The sequence below is a fragment of the Silene latifolia genome, chromosome 5 (genome assembly GCF_048544455.1).
Source record: "Silene latifolia isolate original U9 population chromosome 5, ASM4854445v1, whole genome shotgun sequence".
NCBI classification, from domain to species: Eukaryota; Viridiplantae; Streptophyta; class Magnoliopsida; order Caryophyllales; family Caryophyllaceae; genus Silene; species Silene latifolia.
The window spans coordinates 76,496,407-76,508,815 of NC_133530.1; the positions used below are offsets into that span (position 1 = coordinate 76,496,407).

The 12,409-nt window shown below is 35.3% G+C and overlaps 1 protein-coding gene across 2 annotated transcripts; it reads left to right on the forward strand.

Moving 5' to 3' along the window:
* Window positions 1–5,288: 5,288 nt before the first annotated feature.
* Window positions 5,289–11,349, forward strand: LOC141657587 (PHD finger protein At1g33420-like). 2 transcript variants are annotated; one of them, XM_074464869.1, is made up of 6 exons: window positions 5,289–6,199; window positions 7,195–7,321; window positions 8,343–8,558; window positions 9,340–9,954; window positions 10,256–11,133; window positions 11,187–11,349. In XM_074464869.1, the coding sequence occupies exons 1-5, from the start codon at window positions 5,854–5,856 to the stop codon at window positions 11,100–11,102; spliced, it is 2,151 nt and encodes a 716-aa protein (XP_074320970.1). In that variant the 5' UTR covers window positions 5,289–5,853; the 3' UTR covers window positions 11,103–11,133; window positions 11,187–11,349. The 2 variants fall into 2 exon arrangements, with proteins under 2 accessions (XP_074320970.1, XP_074320969.1); XM_074464868.1 differs by having other exon boundaries at window positions 11,203–11,349.
* Window positions 11,350–12,409: the final 1,060 nt, after the last annotated feature.

Here is a 12,409-nt window from a genome sequence, read left to right on the forward strand (position 1 = left end):
AACGACTTATTTGTATTGGGTCGAATTGATTGGCTTTGTGAGAAAGCCAAAGTTTGGCACGTCAAGTCGGTGATAGCCATATTTAGTGGCAGAGTCAGGATATAAATTAGGGGGCGAAAAATTTTAGAGGGGGCGAACGACTAATTTCATAAGGTATACTCGAATTTTTTTTGAAAAAATTAACTAAAAACTTCAAAAATTTCATCTGCTGGGAGGGGGCCACCATAATAGGCTAATAGCAAAGTAAAAGAATACTAAATACGACTTTATATCTTGACGAGAGATTATGATAAGAACCAACTATACTAGGTTTGTTTCTGGAGAAAATGTATTATAGGAGGAATACTTACTAATTATATATTGAAGGCTAAAGTTTGAGAGTGCAAACATTGTCGTTACCTCCAAACAAGTAGTTAGTTTCGATTACCTAAAAGACATAAGAGTTTAGAGGTAAATGAAAAAAATACCATATTACGCGACAAAGCATGTGAGACAAACTGTTTATATTGTGGTTTAAACATTAGCGACAAAGCAACCATTATGCAATTCGTTTGTCAAAATAACTTTGCAAAGTTAGTGTCTTGCGATGAATATTTAAGTCGTTAATACAATTTTAAATATTACGAAAGTCTCTACTAAATGGTCCGTGCATCGCACGGGCATTAAATCTAGTATATATATAAAAGATGCTTTTTTCAGGCAATTCTAGCGACTCCAACATTAATAAAACACTAGCTAATAGTAAATAATTAAGAAAAAAAATAGCAAACTTGATTAGGAGATGAAAACGTCCCAAGTATTTCGGTTTGTATTTGATACTATATTTAATTCATGTAATTATGAATGGATATGAATGTGCCATGTTTCTAAACGTGTTTTGAGGAAACAATTTATATCTAATCTAATTATTAATATTTATATGAGTTTCGTCAAAAGTAAGACTGTTTGTTTTAATGACTATATATATCTTGATCATATTAATTACGCTTTCCATACACTCCCGTGTATGCTATTTGAATTACATAAATTTTATGCACAATTTTATTGAATAAATATATACGAGTACTATATATTGTTATAGTTGATTTTCGTTGTAATAATGTATGATTTTCTGTTTTTCGCAGGTGACATTATTTGATCAAAATATATACGAGTACTATATATTATTATAGTTGATTTTCGTCATAATAATGTATGATTTTCTGTTTTTCGCAGGTGACTTTATTTGATCAACGACAACGGTACGCCAGAAAGTATGGAGCCTAATTCATATGACAACTTTATATGGTATTACTTCTCTGTTAAAGCAATATAGTGTTGTTTAACAAGTATTTTTTCTAAGAAATCGTCTCATAATAGAATGAATTTATTAGTCTGGTTCATGTGCTAAATTATATAAGTTAAGTTCAATGTAAATTATTTTTTTTTCAACTCTTAGAAATAAATTTTTACGTTGGAAGCTCATTCTTATTGGCAATTTAATGGTAACTTTACTCTCTTTTTACCATTGTTGTCAGAATCGCGATTCGATCCAACGATTCTACGATTTTACGATCCAAAAGTGCTTGACCGATCCTGGATCCTACGATTCTATCATAGTTGTAGAATCTTACGATCCTATTAATTTGAAAATTTCTAGAGATGAGATCATAATACGATCCTACGATCCGATTCCATAATAAAAAAAAATAATATATATTTTTATATAATGACAGCGTAAAACCCAAATTTCGTGTAAGTTGTTCATACAATGATACAAAAATTACCAATATTTTATGAATAAGTATTACTTCCTCCGTTCTCATATGATCTACCCATTTCATTAAAATACTACACTCATATATTCAACAAATGGGTAGATCATATGAGAACGGAGGAAGTAATAAATAAGTGTTTTGATTTTCAATTATATGTTTTTACCAGTTAAAAAATTATATTTAGTGAGTTTGTAGAATCTTGCGATTCTACGATCCGATTCTACCGATTCGATCCTACCCTCCCCATCGATCCAAAGTAAAATCCCGATCCTGACAACATTACTTTTTACAGTTACCTGGAACATATTAGTACGGAGTATTAAGTTTAACATCAAGATGTATCCTTGATTTTGCATATGACCATGCGCTTATAATTTTAGTGATGTTTGGGTTTCGTTATTCTAGCTCTTTACCTCTCTAATATCTCATGGTCGACGATTTTTTCGAAGAATCTTGTGATTTACCAATATTTGCCATTATTTGCCGAAATCTCATAAATATTCTATGACTTGCGATATGTCGATCAGTCTCATCACTGCAATAAATTAATAGAGTTGATATTTAATTTGTGCCTTATTTAAAGTCATCGATCAGATAATTGTATTGGTTATTATTTGCCAATTTACATTGAATTTAACTGATTGTTGATGTTGGAATTATTCAACTCCTTTCCTGAAGAATCATAAAAAGTACAATACAAAATTAAGTAGCATTGGTTATATTATTATCAAGATACGAAGACATATGAGCATTTGGCATGTTAATGTTGAAATGAAATTTCGAGATTGGGAAGATAGATTATAAAAGGTTTAAAGTCATCAGATAATTGTATCGCTTATTATTTGCCAATTTGTATACCCTTTTTACTTGAATTGTTTGCTTTTAAGATCCCTTAGGGCTGTTCGTGTGACTTGACAAATTTTACTTCTTTTTGCCTACTTTAATACGAAGTATATAAAGAAGTGGCAGAATATAATTTGTCCGTATATATTCTTTCGTTTCTATTATTGAAGGGGTTATTTCTAAGTTTTTAAGGAGTACTTAACGAGAGGTCAGACATTTTATCGTATACAATGATAGAAATAAATACAATAGAATATTAGTAAGACCATACTATCATTAGTGTGAATATATGATGCCTACCCTCATATTGATGAAGTAGTAGCATGAAAATTAGAGAACTCATTGTAAAGCCCTCTCATTTTTTCATTAACAAAAAAGTTGAAAACACATTATTGTTGGCCTAAACTTTCAAAACTCAATAACAAATGAATTCCAAGAGTTACTTTAATTTATTCGAAGAATGTTAAAAAAAACTACATTTGTACAAACTCACGGTTCATACATGTTAAACTCATTAATTATTTATTCTACGAAGAAAAATTTATATTTTCCAGATGCAAAAAAAAAACTACATTGGTACAAGTTCACTTACAAACAAAACACTATTTAGTTACTCGTGCATGACGTTTATAACTTCTATATACACAAATCATAAAAAAAAATGTTAATTTATTTGTATATACTCATATTTTTAAAAAAATATTTCAATGTATTTGCATATACTCACATTCTCACGAGAAAATTAATGTTAAGAAAGTAAACATAGCTTCTCAATTGCGAAGATACAATTAGAGACGAATCAATATTATAACCCGTACAACGTACATGCACAAAATCTAGTATTTATTAAAGTTGAGTTTTGAATGCAGTAATCAAATTGAAAAATCTAATCAAATACTGACAACGGTTGAATTGAAAAACCGTTATTTCACAATAGAAAATAATACCGGTTACAAAAAATCCGTAGTTATAACATAACAACGGGTAACAAAAACCGTTGCTGGTGTTAATTTAGTAACGATTTTCGAAATGCCGATATCTTAAACTGGTAACGGTTTTCTAACAACCGTTGATAAGAGTGATTCTATAACGAGTTTTTGGAAACTGTTAAAAGTTTTTGACAACGGTTTGTTAAGCAACCGTTGTCAACTTATAATAACAACGGTTTTCGAGGGAAATCGTTATTCCTATTAGCGCGGTCTAGGTTTCTGCCAATATTTGGAAAACGGTAATCTAAGTGTCGTCATTAAATGCATTAAACCGTTGTGATTCGCTCCTTATTGATTGCCAGATTTGGCGTAGTGCAAGGAAGCAACCTGACACTATCACCCGCAACTTGTTTTGTTTGTTTCAGTTTGCCTTTAAATTATTTATTATCATTTGTAATATATTTCAAGTACTTTGTTTGTATCCTAAGAACTAATCCTAGCCCTTAAATGAGAGTTCTATGGTTGCTTTGTAACAGAACAACAAGGAGAGGCCTATATAAGAACCTCTACCTCATCTGCATTGAGGCAACTTTTGATGAATTAAAAACAAGAGAATTCTCTCTAATTTAAACCTCTTTAACTTTGGCTTAGTCTGTAGTTAAGAGTCAGGACTGTTAACATCTTGTGCTTAAATTGTAGATGTTGAACAAAGTCTGTTAGTGAAGCAAAATTAATCTTGTGCTCAGATTGTGGGTTGTTTATCTTTGCTGTTGATTTCAAGTGGATTTTATCTGTGCTTGCGTGTGATAATTTTCAATTTGAGTCGTCCAAATTATTACATTGCTTCCCTGTGAATGATCTATAGGATTTGAGTTGATAATTATATCATTTGGTCCTTATTTAACCTCAACTATCAATCCCATGTCCAATGTGTCAGAGTTCATCTGTAGTCTTTCTTTAACAATTTTTTAAAAAGGCAAAAGATAACAAAAGCCCCAGGACATTCATTAAGAGCCTTTTTTTTCGGACAGTTTAATTAATTATTTATTTATTTCAACCAGAAATATTCAACTACCAATTCTACCTCCAATCAAAATTAAGGTCTCCCTAGTTTGCACCTTAATTCCTTAATTTGCAACCCCCATACTCCTATTTCACTTTTCTGATTCTTTCATTTAACATCGATACGCACGCTTCCCCAACATTGACACCAACAACCATCGCCGTGCACCGCCACAACACTACCACTAGACTCGACGGAGTCCAACAAGTCTACCTGCATCAATTTGATCGACAACGGTCGTCCTTAGCTTGCCACAACACTGCCGCTGGACTCAGGCCAAGAATGTCCATAAGATTTTGATCTTAAGGAGGCTTGAACCTGAGTTAATAGATTTTCTGAGAATTATACCAAAGTTTTAATCACTAAACTTCACCCTTGCGGATATTAATTTTTATCTTCTGAATATTATATTGTTGATAAAAAAAATTGTGATAAAGAGCGAGAAAAGTTTGGTATTAGTATAACCCATGACTTAGCAACAAACCTTATGAGATCCATATCCATCGCCAGCTACAAACTTGGTATCCTCCCCCTCCTAAACAACTATACTAACCAATGCCAACACACAATTAAGAATCTTATTTAACCCAAAACGACCCCACCAAACAAACCAAAAGGGACAGTCCAGTAAATTCACAACACACTCCCAAAACGGTAAAAAAAAACGTTTAAACATCCACATAAATAAAACGCCACATATCTCCACCCCTTCACATCACCAATTAACCACTCCTCTCCCTCAAATCTCAATCATCTTCATTCTTCACCAAAACAAACAAACAAACAAAACCTCCATATATTTTCCCCCCTTTTTTCTCCTCTTCTCCCGCCCAACCAAATAATAGTAACGCCATATAAACTTATTAAATTATTATTATTGTTACTTATTTTACCCTTTATTTGTTTATTTTCCTAGTTTTCAAAAATTTTCTACCCTTGTTATTCAAACCGCCTTCCTTTCCTGCTAAGAAAAAAACTCAAATTTAGGAATTTAAATTTAAATCTACACCAAACAACCAAAAAAAAAAGGAAATAATAATTTTTAAAAAGATTACACAACCATCAATTTCTTCTTCTTTCCCTAAAAAAAGTACACTCAACCCAGAAAAATATATCACTTACCCAGATCTCATCTCCTTATTTCTTTCCTACCCAGATCTCGTATTCATCTTATTTTTCTCTATACCTTAATTTAAATTATTTCCCCCAAATCTCAAACCCTAACCCTAATTTTAACCCCCAGATCTAATTAATTTTAACCATGGTTGTGAACGCGAGGTCGTTAAAGCGTATGAAGAGGAGGGTCACGGCAGATCTCTATGACTTCCTTACTTTTCCGGCACCGGAGAACGGAGGTGTTGCTGGTCCCTTTAGGTCTAATATTAAGGCGTTTCTCACGCGCCACGCGAGGCTAGCGTCTTCACCGGCCAATATGGTGACGTGGCAGGTGGTTTTCAGGGCGGTTTCCGGGGAGTTTCCATCGTCTGGGTATCTACCCGGATCTGAATCTCCGCCGTCTTCCGGTGAGGGCGTGTTTTGTCTCGATGTCGTTGAGGAAGACGTTGCTCGCTCCAGATCTGTCTATTGTGACCAGTGCCGTGTCGTTGGTGAGTCAACTCGCCCGAGTCTCTGAGTCGACTCGGCGTTTTCGTATTTAAAGTCTCACATGCAGGAAACCGACTCGCCTGTTCTGATTGAGTTGACTAGCCCGGTAAACATCAAGGGGCTGGGTTTGATGACCGAGTTAACTGGACCGGGTCAGTGAGCGTGCATAGGGATAGGTTAAGGGGGCTGCCTAACTCAGTCAACCCGGGCGAGTCAGTGAACCGACTCGCTATTGTTTCTTTATTTGGATATAATAATATAATATTATAATAAATAAATATAATTAATAAATACAGGAATAAATAAATATTATAATAATAAAGTTATAGCGGCAAATGATAAAGAAAGGAGGTGAAACGGTGTCGTTTGGGTGAAGGGGAGAAGTCGAAACGAATCACGAGAAGTATTGCGAGATTTCGGGGAGTGTAACCCGCTTTGTTTTCCCTTTTTCTTTAATTCTTTAATAATTAATAATATCCTCTTTTGCTGTGCGGATATTTTTAGGTGGAGGGTGGGGTCCAAACCAAGTTGCAAAACGATGTCGTATACTAGACTGCACCCAAACAAACCTCTCTTTTACTTTGTGGATATTTCTAGTTGTAGAGGTGGGACCAGTCCTAAGCACAAAACGATGTCGTATACTAATTGGACTAATATACCCCACATAATATTTTTGGCGGGTAATTATATGGTACACGTGGCGTGAACATATTGAGTTGAAGGACTGAGTGGGTGGTGAAGCTGAGTAATTGCGTGACGCACCATAAAGAATGACAATAACAACACCTGTGGGACCCCCACCCCCATTCTTTGCTTCTTTTCCAAGTTTCTACACTACTTTTTTTTTATTTCCCAATATACCCCTACAATAAATTGTTAAATGCACCTCTTTTTTAATTATGTTTAAGACCATAATTAATTACGTTGACCTAGAATCTTGACTAGTCTTTATTTATTTAATTTTATAAATGGTGACGTGGAAATTGAATGTGTGTAGGATGGAGTGGACACCCAGTATGTAGGAAACGGTACCATTTCATAGTCAAAGCAGATGGGAATTCAATTGGTGGGTTTAACAAGCCTTGTCCTAAATGTGGTGATGAAGTTCATCTTGCTGAACCTAGGTGAGCTTCAGTAACTTCCTCTTTTTTTAATGAAATGTGTTTCGGACGATGTTGTATCGGTATATTCAAGAGTTGGACTCGTCTCAGCTCAATTTTGATGCTTATAATTTGTTTGATTTGAAGTTAGAAATATCTCGATTACAAATTGATTGAAAGGCATTTGAGACTTTACGCTTAAAATTGTTAAATCAATGCTATATGCTTCTTATTTTTGTACTTTTTCCTAGACATGGGTTTGTCTCAAAGGTAAAGAGTCGGAGTAAGAGGGTCAATCATTCTAACAGATAGTTTGAGTCTAGTTTCACAAGAAATGAATTCAACCCTTACTAGAGGATGAATTACATTTTAGTGTGTGGTATGGTGTGGTTTTAAATCTCTGATCTTGGCATTTTTGTTTTGCTGGAAGTGAGCCTAACGTAGTTAGGATTGATCTTCGACTCAATTGCCCTCGCCTTCTATAAATATGGTAGAAATGTGACATGTTGATCGGACTAGCTCCTGAATTGTACATTTGTACCCCATAATACGGATAAATATGGATGTGGAATTCATAGTCCCCTACGGCCCTACCCGTTTGTATGCTTGCCTAGCCTCGAATAGAATGAGAGGTGGGCATGGCAAAGTAGGCGAAGTGTGAAGCCTTGATATGTTTTTTGTCAGCTTAACCTTTGTTTCTCAGTCGTCTCTCCATTTCCCTTAAAAAAACTGTAAACATTCTGAACTTGTTCTCCTGTATTTGAAAATTTGTATTACGATGGCTCAAGAAAATGCTCCAACACCTGTACCTGGGTCTTAGACATATGTTCTCCTGCTTACATTCATTAAGACATTTTGCTAACTGTGGAACAGTTCTTGTCGGCTTGCACTTTCCTTTTGAAGAACTGTTAATTCGTCTCTTTAGACTTTTTAAACCATACAGACATACTTTAGGAACAAATCTATTTAGTCAGGACCTGATGTTTCTCTTTGCTGCATATTTTAAGTGGAATGTGCTGTGCTGATATAGTTCCTCTCTTTTCAGGTGCAAAACATGCAATCATGCGATGACTTCTGATGACGTGGAAGACTGGGTCAACCACCAGTTGGAGGATACTACTCATCTGTTACACGGTGTCATCCATGCTAACGGATATGGCCACCTTCTCAGAGTCAATGGTAGAGAAGGTGGCTCAAGGGTTCTTTCTGGATCTCATATCATGGACTTTTGGGACCGACTTTGTAAATATCTTGGAGTCAGGTTAGGACTCTTGATTGTACATGGTGATCTTGCCTTTTTGTACTTTCTTGAGAGTGAAAATTTTAAGAAAAAGAGAATATTTGGAGTGTACCATTACCCTCGTGGTCTTTATGCTTGTCCCGGAATTGGGTTGTCTACAATTTTGAATTCCTTTTTTTTTTTCACTTCCATTGTTGATACAACTTGTGAAATCTTTTCTGTTGTTTTGTATACTGGGGAGAGTTCAAGGAGGTAAAATGAACGATCACAAACAAATAGACTTACAGATTGTGGTGCATCATGTATGCTAGATTCGTACTGAGAACCCATTTTATGGAGTGGGAGAAAAACTGATACAAAGAACGGAAAAACAAAGAGCAAAAAAGAGCCTGTTTACGTTCCTTTTAATTGTTAATGTGTTCATTTTCAGAATCTATTCTGCGAATGCATTCAGAGTGTTCAATTTCTCTTTCATTTTCACCTTATATAAAGTACAAACATTTTTGTTTGGTTCTTATTTGTGTTCAGAAGCTTCTCAAAGTCACTGAATTTGTTACACGGCAGATTTGTCTAGCTGAACATATTCTATAGAAAGATGATTTTCTAAATGGATTCAGTGTACCTTTATATTTAGGATTTCAATTTGCTTTGTGGAATGCTATGTGTTTGCAGCTTCCATTATCTGCTCAATGATGTAACTGGGTTTCCAAAGTTGTGGTTACCAACAGCTTTTAATTGTGGAATGTGAATGACACATTTTTGAACACTCTTAAAAACCATGTTGTTTTCCAAATATCGACAGAAAGATCAGTGTCATGGATGTCTCTAAAAAGTACGGGTTGGAATACCGACTTCTCCATGCTATTACTAATGGACGGCCATGGTATGGCAACTGGGGCTATGAGTTTGGACCTGGAAGCTTTGCTCTAACTTACAACGCCTATTTGGAGGCCGTCGAAATTCTTTCCCAACTTTCATTATCCACGTTCACTTGTAAACGGAGGAAGCCACGCACTCTCGTTCAAGAGTTGATACTATTTTACCAGTCACTGTCAGAAAGGGAGCTTGTAAATATAAGGGACCTCTTCTCTTTTCTGATGAGTCTTGTTCGTGATCTGCAAAAGCCTCCCTTTTTGAGTGAAGGCCCCTTCAAAAAACGCAAATCTTGTGCGCCAGGCATTCTATGTGCATGGACAACAGTTGATGTTAAACGCGTTGAGGATGCAATGATCAGAGTTTTGCGTGCAGTGACTAATTGCAATTGGGTAAGCTGGCGAACTCTAAAGGGCGCTGTTTGTAAAGTTGGTCCATCAGAGCTACTAGATTATTGTCTTAAGGAACTTGGCGGAAAGCAAGCCCCTGACGGAGCATCTGTTAGTGCTCGTCATAATCCTGATACGGGTGCACTCGAGTTCAGGTATGCATAATTTTTGTTCTTTCTTTGAACAAGATTATCATCGATATTAGTTTTTTATTCTGTTTTTCATTTTTATTTTTAAAAAATTGTTCCATATTCTCTGTGATCAATGTAAACATGTTCCCTCGCTTTTTTCTCCTTTTTCCATTATTTCGTTTTCTTCTTGTTATTTAGCCATCATTAAAAGTATCACTGATCAACTTATGTCCGCTGGCCCCAAATTAAGTTGGGATTACGGCTCAATTCCTGTTATATGATGATTCATTCAGTACCTGAAGCTTATCTGGATGTTATGCTGCAGATTAGAGCATGGGAGCATCACAATGCAGGGAAACATGAATTGTGGCGGTCAGTCTTTCTCTAATTGCCCACCTAGAGATCAAATTCTCCGGGATATAAAGTTCTTGTATGAACACATGCTTCATCCCCATACCATGGTTAATTATGGACCCGAAACAAAACGAGATTATGCCGTAAATGCAGCTTCAAGGCTTCTCGACTGCAAGCAGTTTGTGAAGGACTATTCCCCGGAGACCACATTGTTGCTAGAGGACCCCACTATGATATATTTCCTTTGCAAAGTTGAGCTTCCCGAACTATTCGAAGGTCATGTCATAAGCCCTCCGTTGGAACTCATTGCCCTCTCACCAAACGCTACCATATCAGATCTCAAAGTCGAAGCATCCAAGGCTCTCCAAGAAATTTACATCATGTTTAAAGGGTTCCAAGCACAAGAGCTAGTCGATTATCGAGGTGTAGATGATTCCACCCCAGTCAAGCTCTTGTTGACTCCCCTCACCACTGTAACCCTTCGGGGAAGCTGCCCGATGAAGAATGGTCTAGGAAGGTTCCGTTTGGAAAGAGGGCTAGAGAGGTGGACGGTTGATTGCAGTTGTGGGGCCCGTGATGATGATGGCGAAAGAATGTTGGCTTGTGATGCATGTGGTGTCTGGCAACATACTCGGTGTGCTGGGATTTCCGACTTTGAAGCAGTGCCAGCTAAGTTTCAATGTAGTAGGTGTAGTAGGAACATCAGCAGGGCAGCAATGGCTAACGTCGCTATGAACTGCAAGGATGAGTCAATGGTGACCGGTGGTGGGCCTTGCTACAATGGAAAAGGCTTTGCAATGCTGTTTGATGTGCGTTAAGTGTTTGGCCCGTCTTGTATATTCTTTCTGAGTTTTTGTTTTCTGGCTGTGGAAAAAATGTGTAGATATTCTGAAGGCTGGAAGAATGTTTGGCAAGTAGTTTTTTTTTTTTTTTTTGGGTTTCAAGTTCAGCTCTTCTTTTGTAGTTTGTACATGACTTTAGCCCTAACAAGAGCTTGTAGAATGTAGATACAAAAATGAAAAATGAAAAATGAAAAAAATGAAAGAATCTAACTTGATTTTAGTGTAATTCATTGTGCTGTTGTGCATATGGTCTTTGACTCTTTGTAGAGTATTTTCAGTGGGTTATTATTACTTCGTATATGGGTGAGGACTCTAGTTGAGTTGTAGACTTGGGCCTTATTTTTTGGATTTAAAGTCACACCCTTACCCCCGAAAGGAATGTTAGAGCATTTTAATTATCAACATTTGTCATTGAGAATGAAAGTTGAAATGGCATTTGATCAATTGAAAAAAATGTGGATGGTGTTAAAAGTTATGCTTCAAATGTCACCAATTATCAAATGTCCATTATTGTCTCTACTTTCACATTTCATAATTTTATACAGATGCACATTCTTGGGATACCTGTTATTCAACAAGAGAACGTTCTAGGGACAACAGATTCAGGCATATTTGATAAGAAGCGGAAAAAAGCTATGTACAAGGTGTGAAATAACATAATCAAAATCATTTGGTGAGACAATGGATTTGATGGGGTGAGCTCAAATGAAGATGAAGAAAGTGACGAGGAAGTTGATAATATGAAACTAGATGATTAGAAGAAGAAAAAAAAAGTAAAATGTGATTTACTTTTTAATTTTATGTATTAGGTAATGTGTACGAACATATTATTTTTATAAAGAAAGTATTTTATTATCTTTACTTGTGTTTTAAGTTATATTTCTTTATTTAATTATTATTAGTAGTATTAGTAGGAGTAGTAGGAGGAGGAGGAGGAGTAGTAGTAATATTAAGTGAAATTAAATTAAGTTAATTTAAGTAAGATTCTTTAAATTCAGAAAAGTTAAGCAATTATAAGTTAAGTTCAACAAAATTAAGTTCAGCAAAATTAAGTTCACTAAAATTAAATTCAGAAAAGTTAAGCAAATCTAAGTTCAAAAAAAGTTCAGCAAAATTAAGTTAAGTTTAGCAACTTTAAGTCCAAAAGAACAGAGCCTTATAGTAACGATGTGATATTTTTATGTTGATTTTCGCAGTAAACATTTTATTCATCTTAATACACTTTAGAGTATTTTACACCTCTAATTTCTCCCTCTAATTTCTCAAAAAAAAGAAAAAGAAAA